This window comes from Falco biarmicus, chromosome 4 (genome assembly GCF_023638135.1).
Source record: "Falco biarmicus isolate bFalBia1 chromosome 4, bFalBia1.pri, whole genome shotgun sequence".
Lineage (NCBI taxonomy): Eukaryota > Metazoa > Chordata > Aves > Falconiformes > Falconidae > Falco > Falco biarmicus.
The window spans coordinates 26,252,987-26,272,212 of record NC_079291.1 but is presented as its reverse complement, the minus strand read 5'-3'; the positions used below and the strand labels follow the sequence as shown (position 1 = coordinate 26,272,212).

The following is a 19,226-nucleotide window of genomic DNA, read 5'->3' as shown; positions in this document are numbered from 1 at the left end:
AATGCATTTATACACTATGAATACAAAAATATGTGACATAGAAGATTGTATCAGGAAGACAGTAATACGGAATTTACATATTTGTGTGACGAAGAAGATGACTGAATACTATCGGGATTCTGAACAGTTCTTAAGTGAACCTCATCTCTAAATAACTAGGTACCCTCAAAAACGTTGCCCAATCCTTAGTATTTTTTTAAAATGTACAAATAAATGTCAAAGAAATTGCTGTCTTGATCACAGTAATAATTTCCATACTGCATGAGTTGTAATTCTTCCTTCCAATATTGAACTGAAATTGCCACATATTATCTATCTGCTACAGTGCATCAGAAAACCGAACCATAGAACAAGATCCACTTTGCCACATGTTAGCGGAATTCTTCAGCAGAGGAAAATTTCCTGTTATATTTGCATTGGTGCCTTAAACAGTCAATTCTGAACAGAGATGACTAAAAAATATTTACAATTTCTAAGGAAAAAAATGGTAATGCATCTAACATTGTGGCCCTTCATGAGAAATTACAAGACTCAGAGTGAAAAATTCATGTCCCAGATTCTAGTCTTGTTTACAGACACATTTTAAAGCTTTGGAAATCAATAAAGTTGACTGATTTTTTTCAATTCCCCTAAAAGTAAAATTTCAGTCTGAAAAATGAGGTTTCTTTTACAGAGAAGATTATTGACTAACTACAAGTATTAGGCATTTTTCATGATCAGCTACTCCAAATCCTTCTGCTCCATGAAATGAAGTATTAGCTTATCTAGTATTATCCAACAGAAAGGCTAGCTCTTCATGTGGTATTATGCATACTTTTCACAACCTCATGTATTGTATTGATTGATGCATTGACATAAGGATATTTGTAAAGCTGTATTTAATTTTTATAAAAGGGTGAATTACTGTTCTGTTGTAGGCTTCTTTGGTGACCACCAACAATCCAAAGTTTCTGTGTGATTCATTTCTTCGTCTTTGAACTGGGAATATTAATGCTTTTGTCTAAGCTTTATCTTAGTTAGACTATAACTCTTCAGGCAAAGACTGCCTCTTATTGTGTGTTTGTACAGTACAAAATATGTCAGGGCCACTGCTAGAATGAACAGACACATCAGAGTCATTGTATTAACTATAATGATAATATTAATAGCACATTTGAACATGCAGCTTGCTTTGATCACAGTAGTCTCTAGGTTGAATGAAAACTAGAATGCTTTTCTAGGGTTAGCTATGAATGTAGTGGAATCTTAGCATTTTGCTTATTTTTTTGCTTTTTTTATGTTTTACTTAGGGAAATTTAAGCTTTTCCTGTGTGGAGCCACATACAGTGCCTGTCTTTTTCAATGCCACCAGTTACCTTGAGGTTCCTGGTCGTCCAAGTCAGGATCTGTTTTCAGTCAGTTTCCTTTTCCGAACCTGGAACCCCAATGGACTTCTTGTCTTCAGCAACTTTGCGGACGACCTGGGGAATGTTGAGATTGACATAAATGAGGGCAAAGTGAGCGTCCATATCAATGTCACCCAAGTAAAGAAGAACCGAATAGACATCTCATCAGGTAAGTGCTGGGGTTTTTTTATTGGTATCATCTTTTGTTGGTGTTCTTTAAAAGCATCATGGACCTAAAACTCAGAACAATTGTTTTACAAAAATTAAAATTTAAATAGCAACTATGTTAAATTCTTTATTGTATGATTTTTTGAGTAAGAGGTGGAAGAATATTGAAACAGAACATTGAACCAGTAGATTAAGAATAAAGGTGCAAATATTCTTACTCTGTCATGAAACCCAGAAAACATATCACCCCTTATCTATGAGGCAGCATTGATTCTTTTTTTGTTTTTTCCAGTCTTGCAATCTTCTCTTGGAAAATATTTGGTTTCAAAAGGGAAGGGTACTCCCTTGTTGAGACTTGCCTAATAATTAGGCTGCTCCTATTACTTCCTAATAATTCAAAAGCTTTATTTTAAAAAATAAAAAAAAATAAAAAAAGCAATAATAGTTGGGTTTTGCTACAAGGCTAGCATGAAAAATACTGTGGCATTCTCCAAATATTCTGTAGAGTCATGCTAGAGAAGTATCAGAGCATTCAGCACCTAACAAAGGATGTTTTGGAAAATACTGGGTAAAATGTAGAGTATTAGGTTTGTTTCTGGAGGAAAGGGTGTATGTTGGTGTCAGTTCATCAGCTTTTTAAAATTACTTGATTCTTCCATTTGGATAAATTATACTTTTAATCTAGATTCTTTATGTGGGTTTCTAGAACAGCTGTAGCCAATATGGTGTTAGCTACATCATGTCAAGTAACACTTTTTCTTAGCAAAGTCATGACCTAACCGTGGGTTGAAAAATTATTTGCCTGCAAATGGATCTAGCTCCACATAAAAAAATCTCTAGTGATTGGTTGAAGCAGCATATACGGTAACCTAGTTTCTTAGCCAAAAAGTGGACTTCTTTTTAGCTGGAAAACATCTGTGATTAGTATATTTTCTTAAGGCCATGGTGGTATCTTCAGTTTTCATCAACAGGACAGATATACTGGTATAGCTCTGAATGAATGACAGTAGTTTTTATGTCTAATCTTCTATTTGAAAATATATTGTCAACACAGCTATATAAACAGGGACTTGAGGAAATGTTAGGAAAAAAAGCAGCACCTTTTAATGAGAAAACTCACATTAAGTAGGAAAGTAAAGTTGCATTTTGCAAGTGGAAATTTTGGTGAGTTTTCTCTTAACAATGAAATAGAATTGAGCATGAAATGAAATTAACTATTTTAAAGGTATAATAATAAATATGAATAACAATATTATATTATTATATAATGAATAAGAACATAATATAATAACAATAAAATATAAATAACAAAAAAACCCAGAATTCACCTGTTTTGTAAAATGAAAACTACATCGTATATCCTTCCATCATTACAATTTTTTTAGCACAAAAAATCAACACCATAGATTACAAGTTAGCATTTTATTGCCTTTGTTGTATGAATACACTCATGAAAGAATTAAGTTTTGGTAACACAGTAGGATCTTGAACAAGAAGGTTTCTTAAGGTGCTAGTGCAACACAATTAGGAAACACGTGGAATTATCACCCTCATTCTTTCTTCCTTAGCTCTGTCTACTGCAAATCCCAGTTTACAGAGAGCAGTCGCTAGCCATTATACTTCTTTATGAGCTTCCTTGTGCCTTTTTGGTCCAAGGAAGATTTCAGTGCTGATTAGCTAAATATTACAAGAAATAAGAATTTCAGCAATTTGTCACTAATTTTGCCCAGTGTATATCTTGATACAAAACCGTTTCCAGATTCCATTATATTTATATTCTGGTAAGTAAACACATGTGAAAACTGTTAATGTGCTCTTCTGCTTTCTCCAGACCATTACCCTCATCAGCAAAAATTCCCTAACTACTGTGGTGTAAAACCAGAGTATTTGTATTCTGATTGTCTTCTGAAATAATCTGAATTGAATATTCTTCAGTGTAAAACTTTTCACTATGTATGATTAGTTTACATCAGGGGTCCTCAAACTATGGCCCACAGGCTGGATACGGCCCCCCAGGGTCCTCAATCCGGCCCCTGGTATTTACAGAACCCCCCTGCCCACCCCCCCTCCCCGCTGGGGGTTGGGGGGGGAACCAAGCAGCCGCAGATGACTGCCTGCCACTGCATCCGCACGCTGGCCCCCTGTTTAAAAAGTTTGAGGACCCCTGGCTTACATAATAGCCCAAGAATCATATACAGCCATACATTTTTATAGCTGTGATGCTGTTCTTAATCTCATCATAATCCAATATCTACATACTACAGTTTGAATATCTTGAAGAGTTAATAGATTCCTTTGTTATTACAATTTTTACCGTAATACAAATACATTTATTGTTCAATTTTCATTGTATGGATTTTTCATATTTACATAGCTGGGAAAGCTTTGATATATTTTAGTATTTTGTTGCTCCTGTTGCATTTCAGTGCCTGTAAGATGAATTGTGTGTGTGAACGTAAGAAAGCAAAATATGGCACCTGACAGGGAAGGCTGCAGAAGGAATGCTGCTGTGTGTACGGCAAATATCACAGCGACCTTCTTGTTCCCTTGTTGTGCAGGGAATTAACAGATGTCAGCAGATCGACCTGCTGGGCTTATGTAGAAGTCAAAGGGGTCTGCCTTTGGCACAAAGATTTCTGAGTGTTGTGGCCCTATAGATACAAGATGCACGCTTTTCCACTGATTATTTTTAACAGCTGGCAAAGCAGAACTTTCTGTAGTCAAGTGTGCAGGCTTCTATGTAGCTGCATGTCGGGGATGAATAATTAGACTTCTGTCTATTGGGAGGTACGCACCTTGGTTGTCACAAAGAATAAGGCTGACTATAACCACAGCCTAGATGCAGGCATGTTTGGTATTTTATAGTTTTGCTGTACTTACGCCTGTCACCTGTAATGGCGTGTTTTTCCCTGGAGCAAACTTAAGTCTCTTAGTCCTTATTCTATATACCTCTAATAATATTCTAACATACTTTCATCCAAAGCTTTTGACATCATCTGTTCATGTTAACATGGGGACATCAGCAGTTCATTCTGGGGCATAGTCTAATGCTGGCTGTAGAAACACTAGTTGAACTAAGTGGCAGGAATTAGATGAGAGATCTGTATGCTGATGTGCAGATGGTAGAATTTGTTCCTGCACAGAATTTTGTGCCTCTGCACTAAAGATACTGGTGTGGAACAGAGTTCTGGTTTGCCTGTTCTTCAGCATCGTAATATTCCATAAACACTTTAAAGCTGCACACACTGACTCATGGTGCTTTAATTCAGCATGACTGGGGTTCAGACAGGAGAGTGTAGCCTTCCAACCTACCAAATACAGTTAATTTCCCACCCTTCTCACTGGTATCTGGGCACTGCAAACCTCCTTACTGAGCTACTTGATGAAGATCTTTGTGATACCTGTGAGGGATCAAACAGTGTGTGAAAAAGATTTTCTTTTTGACTTGACAGAACTTTCATACTTAATTATTTTGAGTATTTTGTTCAAGGAGAGAAAGGCAGCTGCAGGTTTAAAACTATACACTTTACAAACATAACAATGAAATAACACATAGAAGTTACAACTAAGCTGCTGCACAGACCCATGTTTGCTACTTACCTACAGAGTCAGTAAGGGGAATCGTTTACAGGACATTGTAAAAAGTTCTTGTTGTGGGTTTGCATTGCAAGGTTTTGGTAGTGGGTGGGTGTGGGGGTGGGTGTGCACTACAGGTGTAGTTTCTGTGTGAAGATGCCAGAACCTTCCCTCTTGTCAAATGGACCTACTGCTGGCCAAGGCTAAGTCCATCAGCAACAGTGGTAGGGCCTCTGTAATAGCATATTAAGAAGAGGGGAAAAAAAAAAAAAAAAATCTGTTCCAGTGAAAGGGGGGACTCAGAATACATGAGAGCAACAACCCTGCAGCCTCCTGGGTTAGTGAAGGAAGGGGATGAGGTGCTCCAGGTACTGGAGCAGAGATCCCCTGGCAGCCCGTGATGAAGTCGATGGTGAGGCAGCCTGTGCCCCTCAGCCCACGGAGGCCCTCCACCTGCAGCCTGGGGTGGATCCCACACTGGAGCAGGGGATGCCCTAAGGAGGCTGTGACCTGTGGGAAGCCTGTGCTGAAGGTGTTTTGCTGGCAGGACTTGTACCCCTGTGGGGACCCGCACCAAAGCAGTTTGTGCCTGAAGGACTGCACCCCATGGGAGGGACCCATGCTGGAGGAGTGTATGAAGAACTGCAGCCCGTGGGAAGGACTCACATTGGAGGAGTTTGTGGAGGACTGTGTCCTGTGGGAGGGACCCCACACAGCCCCGTTTCCCACCACCCTGTGCCAGTGGTGGGGAGGAGGGAGAGAAACTGGGAATTAAGTTAAGCCCGGGAAGAAGGGAGAGGTGGGGAGAAGGATTTTTTTTTTTTTTCCTGATCTGAATAGTAAATTAAACTAATTTCCCCAAGTTAAATCTATTTTGCCAATGATGGTAATTGAGTGATGTTCCTGTCCTTTTCTCCATCCATGAGCCTTTCGTTATATTTTCCCTCCCCTGTCCAGTTGAGGAGGGGGGTGATAGACTAGTTTTGGTGGGCACCTGGTGTTCAGCCAGGGTCAAACCACCGCTGTTTTGTAGACAGCTGTAAGGTTTAGAGGCAAGGGCATCAAATAATCAACAAGCAGAATAAATTGACTGCTAAGAGTGAGAGCTACTACTTTTAGAAATCACAAATGGGTTTATACTTAATTTTATGCCAAGTAATTCTGTTTTTTCTCTTTCATATTGTGAATGAAGGGATACAATGCTCTAAGTGGTCAAATAGAAAAAGTTTAACTTCTGTGTCAATACAGTGATTATGAGAGGTTTATATAGCATGCTGTGGGAAAACGTTTGGATTAATAGTAGGCAATTCATGAAAATCATGAAGCAGACATTACTTTACATTTAAAATCACTGAATTTTTCATTATTTAAATGATTTTGTATATCTGAAGCTTCTCCATTCATTGCTTGGAGTTCAAAATTATCTTCAGCCTGATTAAGAGGCATTCCTACTATCTGTCATGCTTTAATTCATAGAATCATAGAATCAGAGAATGGTTTAGGTTAGAGAGGACCTTAAAGATCATCAGGTCCAACACCCCTGCCATGGGCAAGGACACCTTCCACCAGCCCAGGCTGCTCACAGCCCCCTCCAACCTGGCCTTGAGCACTGCCAGGGACGGGGCACCCACAGCTGCTCTGGGCAACCTTTGCCAGTGCCTCTCCAGCCTCACAGTAATAATATCTACTCTGAATCTACCCTCTTTCAAATTCCCTTCTCCATTCTGTTGTTACTCCTTGTGAAAAATCACAAGCAGTTGATGTTAGCATTAGCAGTTCCTAGATAATTTTCTGTAGATCACTTACTGTTTTGCAAAAATGTTTTTATTTTCTTCTTTAATATGTTTGATACCATTTATTTTGCTTCTTTCATGCCTTTAGTCACTTTCAAACTTCTGCCTCATCTCTATACATCTGATTAAAGCTTTTAAATGTATCTTGGTTTTGAAAATGTCATGTTTATTTTACACATGCTGAAAAGAATCAGGGATGATTACATACGTGGTAGTCCATTACATAGGATTTTTGCATTACTAATAAAAGGCAACAGGCTTTAGTGCTGACATGGCAAAGCAGATTTTCACATTTTACTTGACCCGCTTGTAACTTGTTTAACAGTGGCCAGACAGCTATCCCCTGAGCTGTCCTGGGCTTCAGCTTGGTGAATGGTAGAGGCAGTAAAGAGCTGGTAAAAACTAATATTTTTTTTACTATGTCAATACAGTATACGCTATTTTGACCATAATACAATTTTGAATGTAATGGAACATTTTACCTTATGCAGTTTAGCTTTGAGTTTGTAGTACATGCGAAAGGGACTAAGATGATTAGTCCTTGTGGTTATACTTACTGCCTAGTTTTGCTTACTGAGCATATTTTTTACTTTTTGATATTCTTGCCAGTTATTCATTCAAAACAGGTCTCTAAACAGTATAAAAGTTCTTCCCTTCCCTGCCCAGCACTCTGTTAAGTGTCTGGTAAGCACTGTTTAGTTGTGAACAGACCAGCAGAACTGTTTGTATATACAAAGTCAATGGCCTTGATTTCACTTTTTCTTACGTTAATCTTATTTATACACTACCACCACTTGATTGACGAGTTATATTAATAAACTTGCTGTTAGTAAGAGGAAAATCAGGCCCACTGAGAGCTGAAATAAAGATTTAATTAGAAGAGATAAGCTACTGACTGTGCAGAATTACACAGGTGAAATACTTAAATCTTGTGTATTAATCAAGAGTTAAACATCCTAATGACTTTTCTCTGCAGACTAAACTGTGATTAGTATCTTCACAATCCTGTATGTCCTAGCACAGGGATTAATAATAGGAGAGAATCTCAGAAAACCGTCAAAAGATTCATCTTTACTGCTCCATATAGTTTTTGACTAAATTCTGCATTTGGCATCATGAGATTCAGGCAAACTTCCCAGAAATTGCTGGGTTTACTCAAGGGACTGCTGGAAGCAGTGCTCAGCTGAGAAGATGGAAAAAAGAAGTGTTACTGCTTTTGCTAAGAACTTTTTAAAAGCAGATTTACAATGCATTTTTGCATACCAAAGGATTCTGATATTCTGCTACAATCTTTAAAATAATTTAGTTTAAGTATATGCTACCTGTTCACTCTAAGAACCTACTCAAAATTTGTGATCTTGCAATTAGGAGGTTACATTGTTGATGAAGTTGTATTTATTTATAAACCTTTAACAAGCTAATACTTTCTTTCTTGAGCACAGAAGAAATCAGCAACGGGCAAATGTCGTATTCTCACATCTCTTTACCAGAAAAACTGTCATGAGAATTTTCCCAAAGCCATATGCAAACGCGACTCAGTGCAGGGTTAAACCAGTGTCACGATTTCACCCTCTTCTTCCACTTGATTATATCTACCTGCTTCAGCAGCTTAACCAAAATTCCTTTCGAATGAAATCAAAAGTTTCTGAAGTCTTCAATGTGGGGGAAAACTGATAACCCATTAACAGACATAAAGAGTGCTGCTTTGCTCAAAGAAAAAATAGTAACATTCAAAATAACACTCACGGGGAATCATCTAATGGCTTTCCAGTGTTTTTAACAGCAAACCCCAAATCCTTCTTTCAATATAGAAAAGAACATCTCTGCCTCTTGAGAAAAGGCAAAGTTTTCACATTGGCAGATTCTAAAATAATCTTTTGATTTGTCCTCAGTTTACCTTCTCACTTGCTGTCTTTTTATAGGCAGCTCTGACCTTTCATATCTAAACACTCTGCTCAACATAAATACTAGAGGCTCTGTGAAGATCCCTTGGATTTTAACACAGAGTACAAATGATAAGGTGCTCAAAAAGTACATCGTCTCCTTTGGCCCATAATATCTTAACCGAGAGGTGTTCAGTGTGTCCAAAATCTTCTGCCTTTATATTGAATTCAGCTGTTTGGAGCTCCTTTTTTCCCCTTCCAACTCTCCTAGTTAACATCTTGTTCTGTATATTAGCTGATGCTCAAGGATCTCTTCAGTTCCCCCTGTCAAGCATAAACTTATTAAAACTTGGGATATAAATATCTTTTTGTCGTATTTATCTGTGTTAAATAAATCAGACTTCTCCCTGTGGAATCTCTCTGGGAAGCTTTCCACCCTTCTGTCTTTCTGCTAGATCTCAAGTCATCTGAATTGCAGTTCGTTTATATTTTAGACCTCGGGGTGATATAACATCCTTCAGCTAATAAAGTGTCTCTGTCTGACAGTTCTAAAGTGGTACTCTTCCCGTGACAATTCCCAGGGGCATTTTACGTGGGAATTGAAGAAGTATTTCTGCCTCTGTTACTAAATGAAGGTTTAAATAGGGAATGGGTAAATACAGAGCAAAAGTGCACGTCTGGTGGGAAGATAACATTTCCCACTGGGTCTTTTCCATATTTCTGATACTGTGTTATACACCAAATGTTAGTAAATGGAGGCAGATAACTGTGAGGCCCTTGTCAGGGTGATTGAGATTACAGACATAAATTCTGTCCACAAAAGAGAGCATGATGACTTAGCACCAGAAGATTCTGAATATTAGAGGGTTGTTTTCTTCCCAGATAGCCACTTTTGTCTCTCTATTTCTCTCTGTATTTTTATTTTTGGCTAATGACTTTAAACAGTGAATGCAGCTACATGAACAGGCATTTGTGGTTTTGAATTCAATAGAACTGAGAAACAGACATGCTTGTAGTAGTTATTATTCTTTCTTTTACATGTTTTTCTGGTGGTTGGTTTTGGATCTTGGTACAGTAGACTCTCAAACCAGTCTGAGCAAAAAATAGAGCTCTTGATTGCAGATTTTTTTTGTCTAAGAAAACTGATGAGTTTAGTTCAGGTTTTTGTGAATTCTGCTTCATCAGTCACTGATTTTCACTGAAGAGTTGCCTACCAAGCTCAAGCTATGCATTTTAAAATACAGATCATATCATTTTTGGATACTTCACTGGCAGTAATGTACATCTTTGTTGGTTGCACTGGTACCTTGAAAGCATGGAGGAACCTGAGAATCAAGAAAGCAGGCTGTTCTTATTTACAGACTTCCTAAATTCATACAGGAGACCAAAGCTCAATTTACTTGTTTTGGCCTCAAGTCCTCTGTGCTGTAGAACAGAGTTAGGAGTGACCTTTGCAGGTCAAACTCTATTTAAGCACTGAAAGATTGTATAAGGCTTTTTACAACTACTATTTAAGCAGTCACTGTGTTGCACTGAATTTTATTCAAGAAAAAAGTGCCGTAGTCAATAGTTAAATCATAATTTTCTGCTAGAAGGAATGTAAATTACAGGAGTAGAGCTGGACAGAAATAGTTGGAAATTTACCCTTTTAGTTCTTTTCAAGTTCAATAAGTTTGACAGGAAGCAGAATAAATTTTGCTTTCCATGTTGCCTTTGCTTACTCCATCCACATCAGTTATTGCCAGTCTGGTTCTAGTCAAGTCAGTGAAAATTTTGCATCTGCTGTGATGGATGAAACCTCAGCCCCTTAGCACTGAATCCTAAAGAGGTGCCCAATATTTTGCAGTTACCTGAAGAATGTAGGTTGTTACTGAAGTAGGTCCTCTATCTGCATATTTATTTTATTTTTAATACAAAATTGCGTGAAGAGATGTCTCTAACAATTGGTTTAGCAAGTCAGGGATGCTTAGTTAAAACCAGCTTTACCTCTTGGATCAGTCAGAAGATAATGTTGGAAAGGACATGGCAAAAGAAACTTTTGTTTGTGTTTTAAAGTCTTTCAGGACTTATATGTGCTGATTGACGTGAGTGTGGGTTTTTTCATTATTATTTGCCTTTTATATTAGTAATAAAGAAATAAACAAAAGGATACAATAGAGACAGGAGCTGTAGTTATATTTGTTGTGTTTATTAACATCCTGACAGCAGTACCGCCAGGACACCATTGAGTATTCATACTATAGAAAGGGAGATGAAGGGATTGTTTTCTAATATCTGACAGACAGAATATCAGAAACATTCTGTTCTTTCTCCCAGTTTACTAGTTTGCCATCTTTGCCTCCTCTTCCATAAAGCTCTTGAGAGGCTCTTGAGAGGGTACGTTTCCAGGACTCACACACCTGTGCTGACCATGGCTTGTCAAAGATGGGAACACAGTGGTCATCTCACAATAATGTCAGCCAATTCTTGCAGGAGCAGCATGAACACTATACAGCACCATTGGCTTGAACTTCCTAATTCTGTAAAAGCTAATTTTTCTGTTAATGGCAGGATGAGATGGTTCCTGTAAACTTTTCTGTAGATGTTAGTTTTGCTTGAAAAATGTGATTAGATTTCATGCTATGTTAGCTCTTTAGTTCACCTTATAGCAGATTTAATTTTTACTGGAAACTAGTGGGAAAATGTAGGAAATAATTTTGAAGTCTGCTTTTTACCTCTGTTTCAGAGAGGTCATTGGCTAAGCACACCTCATGATAAACCAGCATATAAATAATCAGCTATAACAACTTAAACATATACTTCTACTGCCTATTTAGTCTGGGAGTTACAATATTGTGTAAATGGCTATGAGTAAGTGGAGTAGTAGCGGGTAAAAAGAATGCACTCCCTTTTTATTTTCTAGTATAAGTTATAGCCACCATAGATATGTATATGTACCATTGTGCATATAGCCATATGTCAGAGAGTTTACGTAGCTAATTTTCCAGCTATGACATCCAGGAAGTTCACAGAACATCAGCATTTGGTAAAATAGTAAAACCATTTGAATGGCTTCAGGTGACCCAGGGCAGACAGCGGGTGAGTCCACAGTCTCAGATCACTCCTTGTTTCATCTCAAGGTCCTGCTGCTCTGCCTGTCCCTTCTGGAAACAGGCTGTATTGCTCCGAGGGGATCATCTTTCAACAGGATCAATAGTTTCCCCATCATCAGCGCCGAGATCCAGGAATAGTTCAGTGGTTAGACTGAGATGGAGCCTGTTGAAATAAACAGTACGGACAAAACTTCAGCTCTTGCTCTGTCAGCCTGGCTTGTCCTCCAGCATTTTTCTGCAAGGGTCCATTCCCTTACAAACTCTCATGCCACCCCACCCCATCCCGCTTCTGTAACACACCACGTATTCTGGATGCCATTGCTTAGAAAGTGCATTTATCATGGTACTATACATGATTAAAGAAGCTTACAAGGTAACCTTCTTATTCATCACTTTATGAAGAGATACCCGTTTTTAAAATGCTGGCATTACCAATGTGCCTCAGACCCCAAGAAGGACACGTGGGGCCAGGAGGAGAACCATGCTGTTGTGACAAGGTGGCTGTAGCCACGGTCATGTAACAATAATCCTACGGGGTTGGGAAACAGGGTAGTGCGGCACATGGCTTACACAGTGTCGGTCCATGAAATGAAGCCCCAGAGAGGGCGTATTTATCTCGAGACCCCTCCACACGATGTATAGTGCAGGACACCACCAACAGATTGCTGTAGGGACCAGCCACGAGCACTGCAAATGTGAGCTGTGTTGGAGGAACTGGCCGGGGAGCACAGATCATCCCTAGGTGCTGGTGACAATCACCTAGGTGCAGCAGAGGCACAGCCTGCGGTATTCCAGATACAAGGACCCCCAGCAGAGAGCATGCAGGCTAGAAGGTGCTGGAGAATTTTCCATGAGAAAACAACTTAATGTTTGATTTTGCAACATTATTAACATAATAATTAAATTTAAAAAAAAAAAAAACCAGCTGGAGAGTTAAAGGGAAAGTCCTCAGGTTTGGGAAAGGGGCCTGCTAGCATTTGGTTTACTCAGTGTTTATTGTTTCAGAAAGCAACTTTGGTGGGTGTAAAACCTTGCTGGGACCAAAAAACAATTGTTTTTATGGATTAAAAAGAAAGGGGAGGGGGAGAAGAAAAACTGGATCTCCAGTCTCCGCTTAGGGCTTTGCTTTTCTGTACACTTAAAAAAACATGTTTAGGGACAGACTTGGAGATCAAAGGTCTTGAACCTTCATTTGTACATTATTGTTGCTTACGTGTACTATGTAATACAATTTCAAAAAAAGGGCACAAAACCTTCAAGCAGTGAGCCACATAACATTGTGCAGAACCGCCATGGGATGAAGCTATCAGCTATGTAAATTAAAGCTGCCAGTGCTATTTTTTCACCTTTTCATCTTCTCCAAATGCAAGGAAACAAAAAGAAATTTTTCTCTACCTTTAAAGTGGGCATTTACAGCATTTGCACTTGGAGTACAACCAGGAATAGTCTTTCTAGTACAAATGTCCTTGAAACTCATTTGAGTTTGAAAGGAATTTTGCAGTTTTGCACTTTTAATCTTATTTATCACTAACCCTTGGGTAAATGTCCCACAATACATCTAGCCAATTACTTACAGAAAAATAATTAAAAATTCTTTTAATATAAAAAACTTTTCTTTTTTTTTTTTTTTGGGGGGGGGGATGACAAGGGGAGGACATGACACACGACCTAATTATAGGCATGGAACTTTAATTTTTGTGCTAGGAACTGACACTCAATACCTTCTTGTTCATTTCTATTCAGGAACCTGGGCAAATAGATTATTATCTCTGACAGCTTTCTGGCAGTCCCTCTTGGTTTGACAGTGTTATTTTAGAGGGAAGAGAGTCACTTTTGTATATAATGAAAGGAAAAGTTGTCAAGCATCCATACATATTTTATGCTGCATAAAACTTAAGTGCTAGAGGAAAGATTATGTTTTCAGTCATGCCATTGTAAATTCATAGTGCTTCTTGCTGACCTCCAGGTTTGCACCAATGACACAGAGTGGCATATAGCCCAGAGGATGAATTCTATTTTTTTTTACGTGGGCAATGCAGCTCTTGTAATTCAGCTTGCCCCTTACTGCCTTTTTGGTTAGTACAGTCATGCACAACTGTGATGTGTATTTTGGCATTTTGGCATTTTCTACTGACAGTGACAGAACTAAAAGCAATTTCTATCAAAGTCCTTTCTTGAAATGGCATCAGGTACAGTCTGCGCAGTCTAGGTTTTTTCAGCTTAGTTCACAGAAGTGGTTACACTTAGCTGCAAAAATAGACTCAGGAAAATATCCCACATTTTCTAGTTGTATGTTGCTAGCTCTGACTTTACTTTGGTCTTGAAAAAGATGGTGAGTCCCTTCAGGCATTTTTGCACATTGTTTCTTTCCATTTTCAAATGCTGCTGAAGCAGCAGCACATGAGCACTGAGGTGAAACAGCAACCAAAGTCTGTTGGTTTCTGTAAGCTGAATGGCAGATGATATTGTCTTTAAAAAGCTTGTTCATTAAGTTTATGTATTTTGTAGAGGAAAAAAACCAAACTCAATTCCTTTACTTCAAAGCAGCCACTATAAAATATGTAGTTTATTCTAACACTAAGCAAGATTTTATGGAACAGTTTCACTGAGGACATATACTGAAAATTCTACATATCTTCTTTGTAAAATACTTACTTATTAAAGAAAATCATGTTTAGGGGCATGAGTTCCCCTATGTCTTTTCCAGAAAATATATGTATATACAGCCTGTGGAGGATCCATTGTTTTAAAATGCTAAAATAACTTTAGTTTATTTTTGCAGATTTTAAATAGTGGAATGTCATAATACATGCCCTCAGAAATGAGGGTTTCATTCATTACCTTTTGTCACTGTTTTAACAGCTCTTTTTCTGCACATTAGCACGTGCATTAAAAACAACAGCCAATTGGAATCAACTTTACCACAGCACTAGCACGCGGATTTTTAGCAGAAGAATATAACATTCTTCACATAGTGGTGTTGGTACTTCAGTAATTACCTGTGAAATTAGATCATGTCTCTAGACCTGGAATTTGCAAAAGGAGGCTGATGTTGTTGACAGTGCTCGATCTGGCAAAGAAAAACGTAGTGCTGAGGCACCTTTAGGAGAGTTAGGCTGGTTTCTATAGTCTTGGCAACAAGTGCTATGTTTGATCAAATTTACTGTGTGATAAATCTTTGCTGTATGCTATATGCTATACAAGAATATCTGGTCGCAGGGGGATGACCTTCATGTACTGAAGCATCCTCCAAAGGCATAGAACTAGGCAGAGCACAGCTCTTCCTTCTTTACTGTCACTGCTACCTGTGAAACAATCAAACAAAAGAAACAAACCAAAATATTATATGTATATATTTGGGATGCTCCAAATCATTCCCATTCCTAACATTTGCTGCCTTGTTTTGTCACAGGTAGAGATCAGCGTGTTATAAAACAAGACCAGAAATCATTTTCATCAAGTGTTTTCAGACCTCAGACAAATTTACATTGACTGTGCTTTTAAAACAGCTGGTTAGTAATGATTTCACGTCTTTGGGATGAAACCCTGACTCAAATGAAATGGGATTTTGCCTGATTTCAAAATAGTGGAGATACTGTTTCATTCAAAGCTTCCACCAATAATTTGAATAATATTATTTTCCTAGAGAGAACTGTAATCTGTATGTTTCAGGACTGATTACTTATACCCAGTTGTGCATCAAAGTATTGTTATTCACTTACTCTGGGTCCTGCAATTAGAACTATGTTGGAATTACACAAAGCAACATCGTCGTTGGTATTTTAGTTGGAGATGCCTGAGATACTCAGACGTTCTTGAAAATATGTTCTTGAGCACGCTCGCTTTTCTTCATTGTGACTGGAAAGCTGTAGGCATAAAACATTTAGAACCAACAACTTTTCACTAATTCAGTTCCTTATAATGGAGAAGGAGCAGAGTGCTGAACTTTCCTTGTCTGTGGTACAGTTCAAAAAGCATTTTCAAACCATGCCATGGACTAACCTGGCAGGCTTCTTTGGGAGCACGTTAGCAAGTCCTAACTCTTGGAACCTAAAAGCATATTTATTCTCATTCCTCACAAAACCCAGGGTATATTGTTAATCCAACAATAAGGAATTGTCTATGCATAATTCAACATATCCCACTAAATTTACAAGCAACTTTCTTGCAAGACTGCTCAGGATGCTTCAGGCCACACGAGGTTTGAGCAGTCCGTTACGAACTGTGCTTTTCAGATTTCGTTTGCAGGAAAACACTGTCAGGAATGTGGGGTTTGGTTCATCTTTCTGTTATTTCTAATCTTTCCTGAGGCCAGTCTTTGGCTCAACGAAATTTTGCCTTTTGCTTCAGAATTGTGGAATGTAACAGTTCCATTTTTTTACTACCAGTAATGATTATAATAATATTATATTGCTACTATTAATTAATATTGGTACTACTGATAAATAATTGTGGTGCTCAAAACATTATAGTCCAACCTGCTCCATATACCAGTTGGTTGGATTTGCATTTTGAGTGTTATTTCTTCCTCATGTTGGGAATCTCTTATCAGTGTTACTGATTATCAGTCTCCATAAGGCTATTTCATAATTAGAACAAGGTTTTACACTGTTTTATAATGAGAAAATAAAACATGCAGAAGCAGTTAAGTGTCTGAAATACAATCATCCTACAAGAAAGATCTATCATCCTACTTCTATCATCCTACCAAGAAACTACAATAGATGCTCTGCAGCTGGATATAATATCTTGAGGTTTTTTTCTTTTGTAGAAAGAGTGATTGTCCTTTTTCTTTTTTTCCTTTTTTTTTTCTTTTTTTTTTTCCCCCTGAAGGCTTCTTCAGGTATTTTCAGCCTTAGCTCTTCCTAGCCATTCCTGTACCAGTAGAATCAGAGCCAGTGTAACTAGTATTTCTGTCAGTAAGTAGTGGCTATCAAACAGCCATATGATAGGACAATGCAGTAGATCCATGGAAAACTTAGGTTTTTCTCAAGCAGGATTTGTTTCCAGGATTATCAGGGCTTACTTTGTGCTAGTGAAGACCTGCAGTTCTCTGTAAGACTTGGCAGAAAAGGGTTGTACCAAGGAAAGAGCTGTTAGATGTAAAATCTAACCGTATACTGAGGCAGATTAAGTTTGAGGGAGGAATTAAATGTAAGTCAATGCTGAAGAATGGCTTTGGCAAATAAGCTTTTTTAGATATAAAAAGCACAAATAACCAATATTGTATTTGTTGGATATCTCATGTTGGTAGATCTGCAGGAAGTCAGAAAATAATACATGAATTTATTACTTCATGATTTTACTGATTGTTTTCCCCCTTGCTTTATGGATGCCTTTATTCCGCTTTGGTTTGTTAATGCAGCTGTATTCACTGATTTCTCAGTTACTTCAGCTTCCTTAGAAGTTTTCTCACGTGTGGGGTTAAATTCCAGCTGACAAATACTCAGAGAAAATAAGCTTTGTTTATGTACAGGCATTTGCCATGTGCAAACAACTGAAGCAAATAGCTTAGCTATTTTTACCTTTTTAAATTCTGTTTTATTTTTATGGAAATAGGCTGAGGCCCAATATGGCATGCCTCAGATTATGTCCTCAGAACAATTCCAGCACCGACATTGAATGTAAAAGTACAAATGGAAAAAGAAACTACACAGTGCTAACTAAAGACAGTAGTAGTGGATTTGTCCTTTTTAATTCTTTTCTTTTCAAACAATTGTTATATTACATACATAGCTCTTTGGTTTTTAAAGTAAATTCAACTTCTGCAGAACTTTTTTTTAAAAATGCCATAAGGATATATCCTCATTAGCTTCTAATGGAAGAAAATTCCAACAAGCCTGAAAGAATTCAGTAACATTTTGGAAATCTGTTTTGAAAAATAAACAGAAAAACATTAAGTGCAATTCAACACCAGTGTTACTTTTATGTTATTAGAACCTCAGTTAGGTCTTTCTTGTATCATATTTTACATGCACAAGAGGAAGTTTTCCTTTCATTTTAATTATCTATGGAAAATACATTTATCTGTTCAGCTATGTCGCCCAAATATTGCCAACAAGAATTATCTCGTAGTACTATTAATAGTCTTTTGTGGAATTCATTATAGATTTTTTTTAAAAAATGGATATGCATTGTCATAGAAGTGATGAGCAAACTGTAGTAGCTATAAAATTAAAGAACAAATTCTTGCATTATTCATAATTTAAAGGAAATTGTATTCTTAATTAGCGTCCCAAATTTTCTGGCTATCGTTGACATCCTTACAACAGAGCTGAATAGAATCAAATCATCACATTCAATAGCTGGAATTCAGTTTGGACCAAAACTTCCAGCTCAAATCTGATTTTGTAATTTGTAAGTTTTACCAGCCATGTAGATATCCACAATCTTAAACATTAACTCTTTTTAGGCTACAGTTCAGATTACGCTGACACCTGATCTAGCAAAGGAGTAGGAAACATTGCAGTGCCTCAGTTTTTTGCCTGTTCTGTTTAGTGATTCACACATCTAAGCATAGAGAAGCCTGAAGCAGCAAGTTGGTCTAGTATCCACTCAAATCCCATATAACCTCATAGAGAACTTGATAATATGTTATTTTGAGTTGTTGAGCACCTTGGTAGCTGCCATGTACCCTCAGTTCACACTGCAGACAGTAGAAATTGAGGGACTTTTCTGCATTGCAGAGAAAAGCCCAGAAAAAATGTGATGATGACACTTCTAATCCTGAAGTCAAACTCTCAGGCGAGATTAGATCCAATGAGAATTTGAATCTGCCTGCTTCTGAGAAAGGTGCTGTATTAATTATTATTTATTTTATTGTACTGTATTTTATTTTATTTTATTTTATTTTGTAAAAGTTACTCTGCAGATTATCTAAGCACAGCAGCAAGAGGTCCAAGAATGTACAAGGTTCTTTCCTCTGGGCATTCATCACAGCTCACACCATGTCAATGATGCCTGTCTGGTGCTTGTCAGTACTGTCAGGAGTCACTGACTGCCTCTGGAAATTCTATTTTCATTTTATTCCATATTCATTTAATGTAAGGGGAGTGGGTGGGGCACAGGGATCAGAAAGCCCTTCTTCAGGACCTCAGTAGTTATCATTTGATCCTTTGGAACTTAGCCTGACAACTTAAAAACTTTATTTCACAGGGTTTGAAATCACTGCATTGCAAAGAGTCCTTGCAAAGTACCAAGATAGTACAAAATGTGGCTAGAGATCTGCAGTTCCATAGTCTTTACAATCTGATTATTTTTATTATGGAATTTATCTTGGAATTGGAAGTATTGTTACCTCAAGAAGGAATATAACACGTATATTTTTCC

The 19,226-nt window shown here is 37.7% G+C and overlaps 1 protein-coding gene across 2 annotated transcripts in view; it reads left to right on the top strand.

Moving 5' to 3' along the window:
• Positions 1-19,226, top strand: part of CNTNAP2 (contactin associated protein 2) — a 1,159,974-nt gene that overhangs the window by 543,193 nt on the left and 597,555 nt on the right. For both annotated transcript variants that reach the window (XM_056337119.1, XM_056337120.1), the window contains one exon: positions 1,290-1,554. In XM_056337119.1, coding sequence (XP_056193094.1) covers positions 1,290-1,554 — 265 coding nt within the window. The remainder of the gene's footprint in view (positions 1-1,289; positions 1,555-19,226) is intronic.